General features: G+C 43.8%; 1 protein-coding gene across 5 annotated transcripts in view; it reads left to right on the top strand.

Annotated features, from left to right (window-relative positions):
• RPS6KA3 (ribosomal protein S6 kinase A3) overlaps positions 1 to 19,527 on the top strand; it is a 132,658-nt gene that overhangs the window by 45,562 nt on the left and 67,569 nt on the right. For all 5 annotated transcript variants that reach the window (XM_043504731.1, XM_038398566.2, XM_038398557.2 and 2 more), the window contains 3 exons: positions 2,612 to 2,692; positions 3,779 to 3,858; positions 17,731 to 17,837. In XM_043504731.1, the coding sequence (XP_043360666.1) occupies positions 2,612 to 2,692; positions 3,779 to 3,858; positions 17,731 to 17,837 (268 nt within the window). The remainder of the gene's footprint in view (positions 1 to 2,611; positions 2,693 to 3,778; positions 3,859 to 17,730; positions 17,838 to 19,527) is intronic.

Genomic DNA, 19,527 nt, shown 5'->3' with positions numbered 1-19,527 from the left:
TGCTTTAAAATTATTTTTTAAATGGTTCCTTTAAAAAAAAATTTAGGAGCCTATATCGCTGCATTTTTTTTGTCTTAAATATCAGTAATTAAATGACACGCTAAGGCACCTGAAAATCTTAACTCTATCCTCTGGACACCATGAGGAAGAAAAACAAAAAAACTAATATTCCTAAAAATCAGAGTATCTTTTCTAACTGCAAGTACAATCTCTCCTCAGCTATCCTGGGGATAAACTGTCAGTTTTCTGTGGAAGCATTAACAAAAATTTGGTTAAAACAGTGGATTTTTGGTTTTTATCAAGAAAGCTTCTTATTGAATAGTTATATCACCAATGGCCCAGATTTGGTGGTATTAGAAGAGAAAATACAAGGAAGAATTTGTTCTCCTTTTTGTCTTTGTTTCTTTGTTACTTTGTGTTACTTGGAGGAGCAGGTTACCTTCATCCGAGACCCAAAGCATCTGAAACAATTTGTTTCCAGAAAAAATTTAGAATGGCATATAACTACCTTTTAAAGACAGTCCGTGACTGAGATATAAGTTGTTACAGATTTGAGCTCTTAGTTCTTAAGCTTCAAGTGCAAGACTTTCAGATGTCTTAGGCAAACCAAAGATGAAGAATTTTTGAGAATGCCAACACCCTGTCCAGTGCATTTCTCCCCTGCTTGTGCCTCAACTGATACTGCATTTTCAGCTATGGCTGTCAGAGGAGTTCTCAACTGACTGATCCTCCTTCAAGAGTTCAGCCATTAAAATTGATGTATTTCAGTGTTTTTAAATGATTATATATATTATTCATTTATTTTTTGGAGGGATTGGCAGTTCTTTTGTGGTGTACAAGATGCTTTGCCTCCAGCAACTTTGTCCTATTCTTTACATCCTTTTTTAGACATTGGTTTCCTCCCATTAAAAATCACTTTAGTGATTTTTGAGACTCCTGCCTGGTTGTGGCCCTGAATGGGGTAGCAAGTTATATTCAGATGCTACATCAGTGGGTCTTTTGGAACATGAGTAATAGCCTTCTCTCCATCAGTAAAACAGATGTTATGTCAAAAGCAGGAATTTTGATGCAGCAGCAGCACTGCAAAAATCATCAGGAAAAGGATCCAGTAGATTCTAGAGTGTGTTTTAAGACACTAGAAAGCACTGCCTGTGAGTAATAGGCATCGGCTAAAGACACTGCGTTGTCCTCTGGGAGGTGGGGGACTGCACTTTGGGAGAGGTCTTGTAGATCTCTTTAGGAGTTAAGACTCAGCCTTTATACATCTTGTAGTTGCAGTGCCTCACAAGCACGAAGCATTGACACAGATGGGTCTTTGGCCTTCAGACATTGCCCAGAACTAACAGGAAAACCAAGATACTACACGAATGGGTTGCATTGATGTAATTAAACTGCCTTCTTAGACTGATTTAGTTAATCCAGTGCAATATTTGTATATAACTGATACCTTTGATGCACCTTTAACCTTCTGATTTAAAGTACCAATACAATAGTGTCTTCTGACCAAAGATGTTGCCTTGTTTTTATCTCTGCCAACATCTGAGGCCTGGGGATTCCATGACCTAAAGGGCAAGGACTTGCTATAGAGGATGCCACAATACTCAAAACATTGTGCTTGAACCTTAAGACTCAAGAATCTGATTCTGTTGCAACTTATGTCTTAGGACAAGTAGAGTTACATGTAAATAAATTATTCCCTTCTGTGAAATTAATCCATTTTGAATACTGATGACAACTCAGTAATAATTTGTGTTTTGAGATTTAATGTCCCCTGAATTTAAACAAATGGTTGGTTTGCCTAAGACATTTTAGATCGTTTCCATCTTGGTTTTTTTTTTCAGTAAACTATTTTCTTAATCCAGAGTCAGAGGCAATAGTACCTTTAAAGACTGCTTGATAAACTGCAGGCAGTTTACATGCTTTATCACTTCCTATCTATAGGAGAGAACCTTCATGGAAATGCAGCTACAACAGCCAGAATGCATTGTTATAATATATTCCAATCTTTTAGTGTTTGCAGCATATTCAGGAGTAAACTGATAGCCTAGATTGATTGACATATGTGTTTTTAAGAGTCTCAATGGTGCAGTAGCGTTGGATGGATATCCTTTTGATTGTAGTTTGTAAAAATCCAAATAAAAAGATGACTTTTGTTCAGCTTATATCGGTTTAAAGCTACTTCTATCAATATAGTTTATTATTAAGTTGCTTATAAGGTACACTTTGTACAGTAAACCTGCATTCACATCAGTGGGTTGTACAACTTTAATGCTGTTTCTAAACTGATATAGTTATAGTACAAAATGTGTGTAGATCAGTGTATAGTGCTGTTGGAGTTTTTGGTTACAGATTTTTAACTTTTTCCCCCAGGTTTCAAGTAGCAACAACTTGAGACTTGAGCAAGTCCCAGTTTTTAGTGAGATTTTCAAGGAACAATGTATAGTGAAGTAGGTTCTCCTCACAGTCTCACAATTTGTCTCTGCATTAATGTTATTGAATGGCATAGAGTTGTAATAATTAAACCAAAAATATACAAGGAGAAGTAAATTAGGGAAATGTAAGAGGAATAGTCTATTCTCAATATGAATTATAGTTTGTGTTCATGTTGTAGTTCGAGATCGGGTTCGGACAAAAATGGAACGTGACATCTTAGTGGAAGTTAATCATCCTTTTATTGTCAAGTTACACTATGGTGAGTTATAAAAGATGAAATATTATTTGCCTGTCACTGTGGTGACAACAATTCAAATACCTGTGCAAAGAATCATAGAAATTAGAGTTGGTCATCTACACCCCAATCCTGCAAAAATTTATTGCACCTAGTTAGCTTTACACACTTTGAATAGATACCCTAAATAAATTTTACAGTTCTCAGTGCATAAAGTTAAACATATGAGTAAGTCTTTGCAGAAACTGGGACTTTAGTCCATCCCTTTATAAAAGGAACGTATGTCAATTTAAATCTAGCTGGTATTTTTTAAAAAAAGATTTCAGTTTGTACACCTGTCTATCACACTTTTCTGTTTTTAAAATATTTTCCATCCCTGATTGTTCTATAAAGACTAACGTGTACAAAAGTGCCTAGTCCCATTCCCATCAAAGTCAGTAGAAATACTCTTACTGATTTCAGTGGCAACTCAGTTATTTAGAGGAAGGAGTGAAAATGACTCTCTTCAATAATCTGTTAACTACACATAGTGTAAACACTGCAAAAATAGAGAAAAATATATTTTCTGATCTTTCAGTTATAGCAATGTAAAGTTTTATTTGTAACAATAGTTGCTACAAAATGTTCAGACAGAAGTGATTTTTTTTTGGTTCTTAAGTTGATAGTACTCCTTTAATATCATTCCCTACAGTGTATTCTTCAGTGTTTTGTCCAGTCCTGTTTCCATGTGATTACAGTACAATGTAATACATCTCCGTATTAAGTTGAATATCTCATAACACTTACATACATGATGTATGTTAAATGTATTAGCATGCTCACTTAAATCTGACTTTTATCAAGATTTGGAAAAGGAATGCTGACTAGCCAAGCTACATTTTCAGTGGCATAAAATTTATTGGTGATCTGCCTTTATTTTTTTTCTTCTGACATGACACTGATTTGTTTAAAGGTAGAATTTATTTAATTCTTTTAAGTGACTAGGAGAGAGAAAGTCAGGTTGTTTTGGTAATGGGAACAATGGTAAATTCTGGTAAACATATTCTTCTGGTCATAGGTAAAAGTATGAATTAGCTGCTTATTGAAATTGTTTTTAATGGGTCTTTTCAGCTTTTCAAACAGAAGGAAAGCTATATCTTATTTTGGATTTTCTCAGGGGAGGAGACTTGTTTACACGCTTATCCAAAGAGGTAAACAATTTTTTTCACATTAAACATATGGTTAAATGTGGTCTTTCACTGATCTGTGTTGGAGAGGTATATCAGGAGAGTTTACCTTCATGTTCTTAATTATTAAAAAAGTGTTTTTCTTTAAACAGATCTTAGAAATAAACATATATTTCTATCCATACTCTTCAGGAGGTTTTTGTTTTTGTTTGTTTGTTTAGCTTTGAAAGAGTGCTGTCATAAGAATGTTGTTAATTTGTTACTCCCGAAGTACACTTCGGCAATTAGATTTCCCATATTGCTCTTGTGCTTTCTCATATACCCCCACCAACGTGTTTAAATAACTTGCCTCACAAAGTATACAGAGCTATAGAAATATGCTTATACAGGGAGAATATCTATTAGTTGCAGTAGTTTGAGTGTATTTATTGACATCTATATTTATGCTAAATGGATCTGTGTTATTATTAGCCTCCTTCCTGAAAGTGCTGTGCATTTTATAAACTTGAGGTGAGCAAGATTCGTAATCCTTATCCTAAGCTTTAAAAAAAAAAAAAAACACACACACATTTTTAGCCCTTGTGGTCATGAAGATAACTTTCCAAACATGAGCCAAATTTAACTGATGCAGTGATGTCTGTCTGACTACACTGCAATCAAGAGGTGTGATTGCAGCTTGTATACGTAACCTTCAACAATGCAACTTCAACCCTGATGAAGCTTGGAAAGCAAAATTGAGTTCACAGGAAGTCACAAATAAACACCTTGTGAAAGGTCCACCACAGAAGATCACTGGTTTTGATCTCCCATGAAGCTCATGGGCATCCCTAAATCATATCTGCGCAAACCATGGAAGATGCAGATACTTGCTGCACAAATGGAAAATTAAAGCTCTCCAGTGTGCAGCTCTGGTCACCCAGAACACCATGGAACATATAATAACTTGATGCCCGATTCACAAATACGAAGGAAACATCACAGCGGTACACTCTACTATTCCAGACTCAATTATCTGGCTTAACCATCTGAATGTAAAATTATAATTGTTGATCTACATTTACATAAGCCATATGAAGAAGAAGAATCTAGCTTTGATCTAGCTAGATCAAGCTACAGTCTATCAACAGCCATGCCCAGTACTCTGGATATATACTCAGGAGGCAAGCCCTTGCTGCTACCCATGCTGCCACAGCTACACAGCTGTTGCCAATCGTGTGCAGAAACATTGTTATATTTATACCACAATCCCAAATCATGTTTCATGTCTTCCTGGTGGCCAGAAGTCCCAATTTTACCTACCATCTGCCAAATGCTTCATCTTTTCCGAAAGAGTCTACAACAGTGATTCTCAACCAGAGGTCCGGGGCCCTCTGGGGGGCCGTGAGCAGGTTTCAGGGGGTCCGCCACGCAGGAGCAGTGTTAAAATTGCAGAAAGCTGAAGTCCCACTGCCTGGGGCCCTGAGCCCTGCCACTTGGGGCTGAAGCAGAAGCCTGAGCAACTTAGCTTTGTGGTGTCCCCTTTGGCATGGGGCTCAGTAGTGTAGCTAGGGAGGGAGCGGGGCAGCGGCCGCTCCCCCACGGAGCAGAAGTGGTGCCTTTTTCATTCTTTGGCACCTTTTAAAATTTTTACTCACCCAGCGGTGCCCCGGGTCTTCGGCAGTGGGTCAGGGGGAGTGGAGATTTAAAAAAAAAAAAAAAAAAGCGCCACCCCCTGGTACTCACCCAGCGGCACTCCGGGTCTTCAGCAGCACTTTGGCGTCGAGTCCTGCACTCACTCCGGTCTTCGGCACTGAAGGACCGCCACCGCAATGCTGCCGAAAACCGGAGCGAGTGAAGGACTCGACACCAAGTGCTGCTGAAGACCCGGAGTGCTGCCAGGTGAGTACCAGGAGGTGGTGCCTTTTTTAATCTCCGCTCCCCCTGTTTTTTCCACCTGGCTCCGCCACTGATGGGGCCCTGGGCACTTGTCCTGCTTGCTACCCCCTAATGCCAGCCCTGGCTTTTATATGCAGAAAACGAGTTACTGTGGTCCATGGAGTTTCCATAGCATGTTTGGGGGGCCTCAGAAAAAAAGGTTGACACACCCTGGTCTACAATACAGTTCCTGCAAGCTACTTTAGGTTCAGCTTGTTCCACTTATTTGGGCCCTTGGCTATATTTGAAAACTTTGAGCATCTGTCCTCAATTTACATGCTCCTTGCTGGCATCTCAGTATATCACCTTCCTGCTAGTGGCTTTTCTATCTTCAGCCACTCCACATATACAGAAATTCTAAGGGTCTTGGTTAGTGTTTTCACCGGTATGGAAGCTGGCCCTATTTGGGATTTAAATCTGTTTCCCACAAATGTGTTGTGTGTCAAGTGGGTCAAGTTATTCATTGAGATGTCCCAGAGAGACTTAAGGCTCATTACTGTAAGTTATTGGTGTATTTGCCTAATCTAATCTGTAGTACTGCTGCATGACATTTTACTCATGCTTTCATACAGCATTGTTCTTTTGATTTGCCATCTGCCAACTATTGGAGTAGTTCTGCAATTATGTTTTATTAGATCTCAGTCTCCTTCTTGTATGGACTGTTAATTTTCTCTAGCTATTCGCACTAATGGATGTTTATCTCAAAAGTCACTCACTAGTAACAGTTCTTTGAGTATACTACCTCTTCATATTTACACTTCTTGCTTGCCATCCCTCTTGTTTAGAATGTCTCTCTTGTCTCGAGTTTAATGCATTTGTACCTCTAAAGCCCTGTTATAGTCTTGGACCCAAATGTTCAGATCCACAAGGGGGCACGCACACTGCCTCACTTTCTTTTACAGGGTTTCCAAATCTCTGTAATGCCAGCATAATGCATGTTCTTCAAGTGATGGTCTGTGTTTTCCACTGAGGGCTATATGAATGTGCCATACAGCCAGAACTGGAGAATTTGCAACTACTAGTGAGATTTTTTTGGTCCACATATGTCACCTTGTTCTGTCTCATGGTTTCATCCAAGATAATAAAATGTAGGGCAGACCGACTGCACCCTCAGTTCCTTCTCACCGCCACATGGTCTGAGTCGGGACTGCTAGTGTCCTCTCGTCCTTCTCTGAAGCGCGTGGAGGGCCGGGGGGGAACTGTGTTTAGAATCGTACTTAATTTTTTCAGTAGTTTTAGTCTTAGTGCCAGTTTTTAGGAATTAAGAGACTTTGGGGACTGTTTCTCTGATTCCCCCACCTCAGCACCCAAATTTGGATACTGGATTATGCTGAAAATACCGGTGTTCAAGATCTGTGCCTCCTGCCCACATTCATTCTCGGTCAGTGATGAGAACCAATGCTGCTTGTTCTGCTTGAAAGAAGCCCACATTTCATCCAGGTTCAGAATCTACCTCTCCTTCTCAAGCTGAACTCAGAAAGACTGGGCTCTCTGCTTCAAGAAGCACCTCATGGAGGTTGCCATGAGGCCGCAGTTGGATACAGGCCAGGAAACCACCCACTTTTCATCCACCTGAGAAACCCAGGAGCATGTCTCCGACCTCAGAGATGGAGTCCAGTTCCACTGTATCAGTACGTCCCCATGCCAGGGTCTAGTCATGAGGCAAGGAAGCATGCGCATAAGCATGGCAGTAAGTCTTTCTCCAGGCACAAGAAGCATGATGCAATGAGTTTCAGCCACAGAGAAGCAGTGCGTTCCAAGACTCTCAGGCATGAGAAGTCACACACACCTTTGCATCTGCTGAGTCCATCCACCGAGTCATTCACGCCTTCCAAGTCAGCACCCCCTAAGTCAAGGGGATTGTTGGTCCCAAAGCAGTCATCCATTCCGCCTCCACTTTTGACTGCAGAGCATGGGCCACTGATACTGGGGAGGTTGAAGTCGCACCTGGACCCCATGAACATCTTGTTTTGGGTGAAGCAAGGTCTGCACAGCTTCCTCTACAGTCGGCACCTAGAAGTATGCTCTTCTACTCTAGACCTACCTCACTTGAGTCTTGCTTCTTCAACTTGTTTGAACTGTCTGGCACACCCCAGACACTTGTGCACCCACTCCCAAGGGGACAGAGAAGAGGTATTGCATTCCAGCTAAGGAGTCTGAGTTTGTTCTCTCACACACCCCATCTAATTCTCTAGTGATACAGACAGCAACGGCGTGAGTCGGGTAGCAGCACCCATGCTTCAGCCCAGTAGACAAGGAGGGCAAACAACCTGACCTTCTGGAGGACAAGGTGGTCTTGTCTGCTAGCCTTTAATTTCAAATTTCCAATTACCAGGCGCTTTTAGCTAAATATGACTTTCTCAGCTATGGCAAGTTGGCAGACTTTGCAGACAAGCTTTCTCAGCAGGACTGTGCCCACTTCCAGGCTATCTTGGAGAAGGGTAAGTTGGTCATGAGGACTTAGCATCTGCTGCTTCAGTGATGGATTGGAGCAGCTTCACACACAATGGCCATGGGGATCGTCATGAGGAGGGAATCATGGGTGTATTCATCTGGTTTTCCCAGGGAGGCTCATAATGCTATAGAGGAACTTCCTTTTGATGAGTTTCATGTCTTCAATCAGAAGACCAACGATTCCCTCCACTCCCTCGAGGATTCCAGTCACTCTATAATCCGTAGGCATCTACACACCAGCACCTAAGTGGAAGTTCTTCCGTCCACCACCTGCACAGCGGTTCAGAGCTCCTCAGTTCTTCTATCAACAGCCCTACAAATCTCCTCACCAGCGGCAGAAGACTCAAAGATCCCATCTTCAGGTCTGTTATCAGTTTTCAACATCACATGTATCACAAACGATTATTTCTGTGCATCTAGAGAGAAACTTTGCCACTTTGCAACACCACTTTGCCTTCCATTGTACACCCAATCCACCCCCTTTAGAGGGTGCGTCTAGCACTCTCTTTACCGGTTTGGAGCGTCATAACAATGGACAAAGTGAGTCCTGGATGTCATTAGAAATGGCTATACAATCAAGTTCACAACACTACCTCATCCCTGCCCCAATCCTGCCTTAGGGACCACTCTCAAAACAGGATCCTCATCCTAGAGGTGGATTTCCTACAGCCAAGTGGAGTGATGGAACCCATTCCTCTGACCTATCAGGGTGCAGGATTTTCCTCCATTTATTTCCTGATACCCAAGAAGAAGGGATGATAGATGACAGAGGTCAAAGACTGGTCTCCGAGTTGGTTCATACACAAACCAAAGTTTCGTATGGTTACCTTAGCAGCCATCATCCCTTCACTAGAAAAAGGCATGTAGTTTACAGCTCTCGATATGCAGGACACCTGTTTTCAAATAGACATCCATCCAATCCACAGAAGGTTCTTAAAGTTTACAGTTGGCCTTCAGCTCTTTCAATAGAGGGTCTTACTGTTTGGATAAACCACTGCTCCACGGGTCTTTACCAAGGTTTTCTCTGTAGTAACGGTCCACCTGAGGCATCAGGGGTCATTATATTCCCATATCTCAACAACTGGCCCTTAGCAGCATGGTCCAGGAGGAAGGCTTGATCCTCGACCTCCATGCTACTTATACTCCTCTTCTCCCAGGGGGTGAGTGTCAACATCGAATAATCTGCTTTAGACTCCTAGAATTCGTTTGGGCATTCATCTATGCAATTTCCGCACGCGCCTATCTACCAAGGGACAGATTACCAAAGTGGAACTGACTGCCACAGTGGTCACCAGTCCTCCTGTCCCAGTCAGGATTTGCCTTTTCCTTTTGAGCCACATGGTAACCTGCATGTACCTTACCGCCTTCGGTCATCTGCACCAGTGGTAGCTCCAGAAAGTCTGTTCTCTCACACAACAAACCATAGATCTCGAGCTGACAGGTCCCTCCAATGGGATACCAGGAGGAAGCACGAGCAGGAGAGCGCGAGAGGGGAGAGCTCTTGCCTCATACTCAGAAAGCAGGACAAACAGCAAGTTATCTCAAGTGCCTATACACAAATGCAAGAAGCCTGAGAAACAAGCGGGAGAACTGGAAGTCCTGGCACAGTCAAGGAATTATGATGTGATTGGAATAACAGAGACTTGGTGGGATAACTCACATGACTGGAGTACTGTCATGGATGGATATAAACTGTTCAGGAAGGACAGGCAGGGCAGAAAAGGTGGGGGAGTTGCATTGTATGTAAAAGAGCAGTATGACTGCTCAGAGCTCCGGTATGAAACTGCAGAAAAATCTGAGTGTCTCTTGATTAAGTTTAGAAGCGTGAGCAACAAGGGTGAAGTTGTGGTGGGAGTCTGCTATAGACCACCAGACTAGAAGGATGAGGTAGACGAGGCTTTCTTCCGGCAACTAAGGGAAGTTGCTAGATCGCAGGCCCTGGTTCTTACTGGAGACTTCAGTCACCCTGATATCTGCTGGGAGAGCAATACAGCGATGCACAGATAATCCAGGAAGTTTTTGGAAAGGGTAGGGGACAATTTCCTGGTGCAAGTGCTGGAAGAACCAACTGGGGCAGAGCTCTTCTTTACCTGCTGCTCACAAACTGGGAAGAATTAGTAGGGGAAGCAAAAGTGGATGGGAACCTGGGAGGCAGTGACCAAGAGATGGTCGAGTTCAGGATCCTGACACGAGGAAGAAAGGAGAGCAGCAGAATATGGACCCTGGACTTCAGAAAAGCAGACTTAGACTTTGACAACCTCAGGGAACTGCTGGGCAGGATCCCCTGGGAGAATAACATGAGGGGGAAAGGAGTCCAGGAGAGTTGGCTGTATTTTAAAGAATCCTTATTGAGATTACAGGGACAAACCAACTCAATGTGTAGAAAGAATAGTAAATATGGCAGGCGACCAGCTTGGCTTAACAGTGAAATCCTTGCTGATCTTAAACACAAAAAAGAATGGACAAATGACCAGGGAAGAGTATAAAAATATTTCTCGGGCATGCAGGAGTGAAATCAGGAAGGCCAAATCACACCTGGAGTTGCAGCTAGCAAGAGATGTTAAGAGTAACAAGAAGGGTTTCTTCAGGTATGTTAGCAACAAGAAGAAAGTCAAGGAAAGTGTGGGCCCCTTACTGAAGGAGGGAGGCAACCTAGTGACAGAGGATGTGGAAAAAGCTAATGTACTCAATGCTCTCTTTGCCTCTGTCTTCACGAACAAGGTCAGCTCCCAGACTGCTGCACTGGCAGCACAGCATGGGGAGAAGGTGACCAGCCTTCTGTGGAGAAAGAAGTGGTTCGGGACTATTTAGAAAAGCTGGACGAACACGAGTCCATGGGGCCGGATGCGCTGCATCCGAGAGTGCTAAAGGAGTTGGCGGATGTGATTGCAGAGCCATTTGCCATGAGTTTTCAAAGATAATGGCCATCGGGTGAGGTCCTGGACGACTGGAAAAAGGCTAATCTCGTGCCCATCTTAAAAAAAAAAAAAAAAGGGTGGGGGGAGGAGGATCCTGGGAACTACAGGCCAGTCGGCCTCACCTCAGTCCCTGGAAAAATCATGGAGCAGGTCCTCAAGGAATCAATTCTGAAGCACTTAGAGGAGAGGAAAGTGATCAGGAACAGTCAGCATGGATTCACCAAGGGCAAGTCATGCCTGACTAATCTAATTGCCTTCTATGACAAGATAACTGGCTCTGTGGATGAGGGAAAAGCAGTAGACGTAGTGTTCCTTAACTTTAGCAAAGTTTTTGACAGTGTCTCCCACTGTATTCTTGCCAGCAATTTAAAGAAGTATGGGCTAGATGAATGGACTATAAGGTGGATAGAAAGCTGGCTAGATTGTCGGGCTCAACGGGTAGTGATCATGTCTGGTTGGCAGCCGGTATCAAGTGGAGTGCCCCAAGGGTCAGTCCTTGGGCTGGTTTTGTTCAATATCTTCATTAATGATCTGGAGGATGGTGTGGATTGCACCCTCAGCAAGTTTTGCAGGTGACACTAAACTGGGAGGAGAGGTAGGTACGCTGGAGGGTAGGGATAGGATACAGAGGGACCTAGACAAATTAGAGGATTGGGCCAAAGAAAGAAAATCTGATGAGGTTCAACAAGGACAAATGCAGAGTCCTGCACTTAGGACTGAAGAATCCCATGCACCACTACAGACTAGCGACCAAATGGCTAGGCAGCAGTTCTGCAGAAAAGGACCCTAGGGATTACAGTGGACGAGAAGCTGGATACGAGTCAACAGTGTGCCCTTTTGCCAAGAAGGTCAGTGGCATTTTGGCATGTATAAGTAGGGGCATTGCCAGCAGATCGAGGGACATGATCATTCCCCTGTATTCGACATTGGTGAGGCCTCATCTGGAATACTGTGTCCAGTTTTGGGCCCCACATTACAAGAAGGATATGGAAAAATTGGAAAAAGTCCAGTGGAGAGCAACAAAAATGATTAGGGGACTGGAACACATGACTTATGAGGAGAGGCTGAGGGAACTGCGATTGTTTAGTCTGCGGAAGAGAAGAATGAGGGGGGATTTGATAGCTGCTTTCAACTACCTGAAAGGGGGTTTCAAAAAGGATGGATCTAGACTGTTCTCAGTGGTAGCAGATGACAGAACGAGGAGTAATGGTCTCAAGTTGCAGTGGGGGAGGTTTAGGTTGGATATTAGGAAAAGCTTTTTCACTAGGAAGGTGGTGAAACACTGGAATGTGTTACCTAGGGAGGAGGTGGAATCTCCTTCCTTAGAAGTTTTTAAAGTCAGGCTTGACAAAGCCCTAGCTGGGATGATTTAGTTGGGGATTGGTCCTGCTTTGAGCAGGCAGTTGGACTAGATGACCTCCTGAGATCCCTTCCAACCCTGATATTCTATGATTGTGTACTCTCCTCCCTCTAATGGTAGACAGATTGGGTCAGGTCTGCACCTGGATACCCTTCCTTCCATTGTCCACGGATACGACAGTCATCACAGATGCATCACTTGTCAGATGGGCGCCCACATGGGCGAGCACATGACACAGGGACTTGGACCAGTCGGGAATCCAAAATGCACATCAACATTCTGGAGCTTTGCGCAGTACGGAGGGCGTCGCTCATTTCTCCTATCATGTTCTCATTATGTTGGACACCACCACAACAATTTATTACATCAACAAACAGGGAGTATGCAGTCACCGGCACTTCATGTAGAAGTGCTCCAGGTGTGGGATTGGTGCAGTGCCCAAAAGGATCCTGTTGTTGGCGGCAGCCTGTCTTCCAGGGGCTCAAAATGTGTTTGCAGATTCTCTCAGCAGGAAATTCATGACCAACAACGAGTGGGAGCTCCACACCATAGCCAGTGACGTTTTCAACCTACAAGGGACTCCAACCAGGGATCTTTTTGTCACCCACACCAACAGCAAATGCATCACATACTGCTCCAGAAGGGGTCTCAGCACAATGTCCTTGTAACCCGCTGATCAGACCAGATCAGTTACACCTTTCCCCCACTACCACTGGTGCCACGTATCCTCCACAAGATCCAGTAGGAAAGTGTCATGGTTATTCTGATAGCCCCATTCTGGCCTTGCCAGTTCTGGTTTCCCCACTTCTCTGCATGTCAGCGAATCCCCCACTTCTGCTGCTAGCTTTCCCAGAAGTGCTCATGCAACATTGCAGCAGGATCAGGCATCCCCATACGCAAACACTTCACCTCCCAAGTTTGGTTTTTGTATGGACATTTTCATTAGATTGGGATTGTTTGTTGGTAGTACAAGACATCCTCTCAAGTAGCGGAAAGGATTCCATGAGGTGCTCCTATCAGGCCAAGTGGAAGCTTTTCACCTCCTGGGCCAGAGAGAGTGGTCTTGCCCCAGAGGACATACTTCCCCTTCTGTTAGACTACTTTCTGTCCCTTAAGACATCAGGCCTTGCGCTCAATTCCATGAAGGTTCACCCCTCTATGAAAGGATGTTCTGTGCAGCTATTACTTCCATGAGAAGGGTAGGAGATTTGGGGGCCATAATGACTGACCCCTCTTTTACCATGTTCCCTAAAGACACAGTTTCCCTGCCTCTGCACCCCAAGTTTCTATCAAAGGAGGTATCCAATTTTCATTTCAATCAATCGATAAACTTATCTTTTTCCTTTCCAAAGCCTCAAACCCTGCTGTATCACATATTCCCTTCTTCAACCCCCCATCCTCTCCTTGGTTGTGTGCATCCATTGGAGTGGGGCGTGGTCCGTCATAAGGGTGAACCACCGCCCAAGTAGGTAGTTCCGTAAAATCTCCACGGCCCATTTAACTTCTAGTCATTCCTTTTCTACTACGGCATACTGTTGCTCCCTGGGCAGGAGCATCCGGCTGAGGTAAAGGATTGGGTGCTCCTCATCCCCCACCATCTGTGAAAGGAGGGCCCCAAGTCCTACCTCCGAGGTGTCTGTTTGTAGGATGAATTCCTTCTTGAAATCTGGGGCTATGAGCTCTGGATGACTGCAAAGGGTCGACCTCAGGTCTGTGAAAGCTTCTTCCGTCGCCTCGGTCCACTTAACTATCTCCAGGCCTCAAGCTCTTATCAGGTCTGTCAGAGGCGCTGCCCTCGTGGTGACGTGAGGGATGAACCAGCAATAATACCCCACTATCCCTCAGAACGCTCTGACTTGTTTCTTGCGGATCAAGGGGGAAATTCCTGTGTTGCCTCCACTTCCATTGGGGTTTCACCAGGCCCCTTTTGACTGCCTGAGGTATCTAGCCTCGGCTAGCCCTATTGCGCATTTGGATGGATTAGCAGTGAGGCCGGCCTGTCTAAGAGCATCTAGTACCGCTTCCACTTTCCCCAGGTGCATCTCCCAATCAGGGCTATGGATTACCACATCATCTAAATCGACAGCAGCATACTTTGGCATGGAGTCAAAGTAATCTGTCCATCAATTGTTGTAAAGTCGCGGGGGGGCCTTATGGAGCCCAAAAGGGAGGACGGTATATTGGAAGAGGCCGTCGGGTGAAGAGAAGGTGGTTTTTTCCTTGGCGTTCTCAGTAGCCTTTTGTTAAGTCCAAGGTGGTCAAGTATCGGGCCTTGCCTAACTGATCCACCAGCTCATCAATACGTGATAATGGGTAGGCATCAAATTGGGATACCTCGTTTAACTTCCAGAAGTCATTACAAAACCTGAGTGTGCTGTCAGGTTTGGGGACCAAGACAGTTTGGCTGGACCACTGGCTGTGGGATTCCTCAGTAACCCCAAGTTCAGCATCTTCCTTACTTCTGCCCTAATTTCTTTTCTTTTTGCCTCTGGTATGCGATATGGTTTTATCACTACCCTTGTTCCAGGACAGGTGACGATGTGGTGTTGGATCAGCGTTGTAGGCCTGGTTGTGTGGAGAACACATTCCGCTGGATCATCTCGACGACCTCCGTTCGTTCTGGGGCTAATTTAGGGGATATCCTTTCATGGGCCATCTGCCTGGGGTGGAGCCAGCAGGACAGCCAGGCACGACTCCCGATCAAGCCAGGGTTTCAGTAAATTGACATGGTAGATCTGCTCTGGCCTTTGACGATCTGGCTGCTTCACCTTATAATTCATCTCCCCAACAGCTTCCACGATCTCATATGGTCAACGCCAGCTGGCCAGGAGTTTGCTTTCCGTTGTGTGTACCTGCATCAGCACCCGTTCTCCTGGTTGAAATTTCCGTATTTTTGCCCAACAGTTGTAGTAGGTTCGCTGGGCCTCTTGTGCTTTCTCCAAATGCTTTCGTTCTATGGGGGTCACTTGGGCTATTTGTTCTCTCATCTGGACCACATGTGCGATGACATTCTTCCCCGGGTTGGATTGTTCCTCCAGTTCCTCCTTTGCGATGTTTAATGTGCCATGTGAGTGGTGTCCGTTCAGTAGCTCAAAGGGAGAGAATCCAGTAGATGCCTGGGGAACTTCTCATATCGCAAACATCAGGGACTGTAGGAGGGTATCCCAGTCTTTTCCGTCTTGGGCCACCACCTTTTGGATCATGCTTTTGAGAGTGTGATTAAATCGCTCGACCAGACCATCTGTTTCGGGGATGATAGACCAAAGTCCGCAAGGCTTGGATGCATAGCAGGGTACATAAGTCTTTCATCACTGTCGACATGAAGGGAGTCCCTTGGTCTGTCAGGATCTCCTTAGGGATGCCTACCCTAGCAAAAACCTGGACCAGTTATTTTGCCATCGCCTTGGACGTGGGGTTTCTTAGAGGAATTGCTTCTGGGTACCGTGTAGCATAGTCCAGGATAACGAGTGTGCTTCAGTGGCCCCGGGCCTATCTTTCTAGTGGGCCCCCTAGATCCATGGCTATCCTTTCAAAAGGGACTTCAATTACAGGCAAGGGTACCGATGGGGCCCTTAACTGAGGTCAAGGGCTATGCAGCTTGCTCTCTGGGCAGGAGTTGCAATAGTGCTGGCCTTCTGCCCGTACCCCTGACCAATAGAACCTCCTTAGGACTCTATCTACTCCTAAATCTGCCCCCAAACAGATGACTGAGAGGTAACTCTAATATGGCCCTTGTGTGCTTCCATGGCACCAAGAGCTGTTCTACTACCTTGCCCCGTATTGGCATTACCCGGTACAAAAGACCCTGTTTGATTATATAGTATGGCCCTGGGCCTTTGGTTTTCCCTTCTACTGGCACACCATTTACCTCCTACTACCTCCTCCCTCACGTTCGCATCAAGCGGGTCATGGGCTTCGTCCTGCTCAAAACACTTACGTGTGGGCCTATCTGGCCTGATTCTATTGGATCAATCTCCCCTCCTTCTCTGGGAGTACTTCTGCTCGTGCTGGGGGCCATCTGTGGGTCTCCTTTCCTCCTGTTCTCTGGCCTTTCAGTTGTCAGCAACACACCTCCAAACTCCAGTCCCCTCTCCCTCCTCACACTAGACATGATTATCCTACGCATATTCAGACTGGTTTGCTGCTGAAAGCATTCTGGGTTAACACAGGAGAGAGGTCAGCATTTTATATAATGCAGTTTCTGTTGTGCCCTCTACAGAAGATATTTATGAAGGTCCTGAATCAGCAAGTTACTTAAGCACATGCTTAACTTTGAGCAAGAGTAGTTCCACAGTTGTCATTGGATTAGTCACCTGCTTAAAGCTAACCATGTGTTTAAGTAGTGTGTTGAATCGTGGCCTTAGGATGTGGCTCAACTCTCTTTAAAGTCAAAAGAAAGACTCCACTGACATCAGGGGGAGCTGGACTGGACCATTATTAGACTTTTTTAAACACCAGGTCCTTTAATTCTTCAGAACACTGCTTTGTCATCCATGTAAACCCATGGCCTATTGCTTTTAGGTTAATGGCAGGGAGGGAGAGCTCAAAAATGGACTTCGTAATTCCTCCTCCTAGGGCTAGTAGAGACTGAGCGCACAGTTGTTATGATGTCAATAGTGTAGGGAAGGAAACACATTGCACCTGCCTTCTGCTCCATTACATAATGTGTGGGCATGTAATTTGGAGAGCACATATCAGAGTTAGTCACATACTATTTATTGCATTAACTATTCTCAAAGTTTGCTATTTTTCAATGAATAATTTGTTTGACAGATCAGTTTCTCTGTTAACTTACCAGCTGTAGTCCACAGCACAAGCTTTTAGAAATGTGGAAAAAATAGAGTACACAGATCCAAGAGTTCACACCCGCTCCACATACACATGCCAGCAATGTAGAAGAGACAGCCCTAGCCCTTAAGAGATGTGATTGATTATATGGAAGACAGAGAGACAAGGTAGGTGAGGTAATATCTTTAATTAGACCAACTTATGTTGGTGAGAGACAAACTTTTGAGCTTACACAGCGCTTTTCTTCAGGTCACAGAGCTGTGTGTAAGCTCAAAAGCTTCTCTCTCACCAAAAGAAGTTGGTCCAATGAAAGATATCTCACCCACTTTGTCTCTCTAATATCCTGGGACCAACATGGCTACAAGAACAAAGCATACATACAAATGGCTCATTCAGTTGATGCTTCTTGTGTTTTTCCCTTAGCATGCAGGATTTTTTAAAAATCTTATTTTGCTTTTTCAGGTGATGTTCACAGAAGATGATGTCAAATTCTACTTGGCTGAATTAGCACTTGCTTTAGACCACCTACATAGTCTTGGAATAATATACAGGGACCTAAAACCAGAGAAGTAAGAATTCATTTTAGTAAATGCAATGTATGAATTAGTTAATATTTTATATAGCAGTTCAACAATGTAAAGCATTATATAAATGCTAAGCATTATCATCTCTATAACTATTAGCCATTTAAAATTAGTGACTCCATAAGCTAACCAATAAAAGTTGCTTTAAAAAAAAGTGTGATAGTGTTTCAAGTAGGAAAAAAAGCAACTTCCACAAGGTTGGTATGCCAGATATTGGACATATGTTGCCCTGTTGGGCACTCCCTGACAGCTGCACTTCTGTGAGAAAAGAAATACTGACATGTACATAGCCCATGATTTCCAGGTACTTTAAAAAGTGGAATGGAGCACAGCGTACTCTTGATCACACAGTCAAAATGCAGAGGAACAGTGGCCTTGATTATTTGTTGTTGTGTCTATCAGATATGTTTGATCAATATTGCAGCCTTTATTGTATGAAACAGATTTTTTCAAAGAAGGGCTGAAGTTTTAAAAAAATGCATAGTACAAGATTTAAGGTTACATTTGAGCCTATACACTCTTACAAAACCTATTTGAAAACTAATGGTGGAAAAAATTATCCATGTCTAGTTTTCAGTGTAAATTGCAGTGAGGTGGAAAATGGAGTTCATGATTTAAAGCAATATTGTCAAGTCCAGTAATTTAAAATAGAAATTTTGACCTGTCTTAAACTGATGGAGTGATTGTCTCGGTCCACAACTTAATGGGTTTCTATTTGTCATGCTGAACCGGCATGAGTGACCACTGAAATTGTAAGGGTTTGGGATGCCAATTCAGATGTCCATCTCAATAACCCAGTCATCCTTGCCTCACTCAGAGATGAGCACAGGTGACTGAATTCCTTCTCTTGTTTTCATATCCTTACTTAGTTTCGTTTTCCCAGTTATCTAGGTCTTTGTGGGAGAGAGTGTGTGTGTATGTGGTTGGGGTTAATACTAACATAGAATGGAGGAGGCAAAGAGGAAAACAGTTGTTCCCCTTGGGAACTGCAGTCTGGATTCTGAGCCTTTCTGCTCTCAATGCTGGATTTTTGAACTATCCTTTGGAGAGGTGTCTAAATGGGAATAAAATTCTCATTAGTGCTTCATCTGACAGAAAGTTCATTCTACTTCAAGGGCTTTAGGCCAGGTAACATGCAATTATGCTAACAGTGTTACTACCTTATTCCTTGAGCTCTGTCTGATTTGCAAATGATTTTGTAGCTGCCAGATCCCAGAATAATGTGCCTGCCCCTGTTTCTGTAAAGTGCAAGAAGCCAGTTGCAGTTAAAATGTGTGTGGGGTGGGGAAAGAGGCCATGGTTAAGACTTCCTGTCTTCAGTCATAAACCTACAGCTCCACCTATAATGTGGCTTTAGTTGTTAAAAGCCATATCGTCAGACCATATCTAGAAACACAGTGCTGTAAGTACCCACTCCCAGTGCTCTAAATCTTATCCCTCTAATTCTAGTGGACTTGGATATAAATGACCCAGATTTCTCATGATGGGATGTGACTGCTTTATGAAGAAGTCCCACTTCAGACTCCCTAATTTACTTTAGAAGACTAATTGGTTCTCTGTAGGAATAGTACAGAATTGCTGCATCTTATCCTCCTCCTTAATCCTCCTTATTAACTTTGAGGAAAGTGAGCTGGATAACACTATCCCACTTCATCCAATGGTGCAAACATTGATT

Source organism: Dermochelys coriacea, chromosome 1, assembly GCF_009764565.3.
Source record: "Dermochelys coriacea isolate rDerCor1 chromosome 1, rDerCor1.pri.v4, whole genome shotgun sequence".
Lineage (NCBI taxonomy): Eukaryota > Metazoa > Chordata > Testudines > Dermochelyidae > Dermochelys > Dermochelys coriacea.
This window is presented reverse-complemented; position numbering and strand designations above follow the sequence as displayed.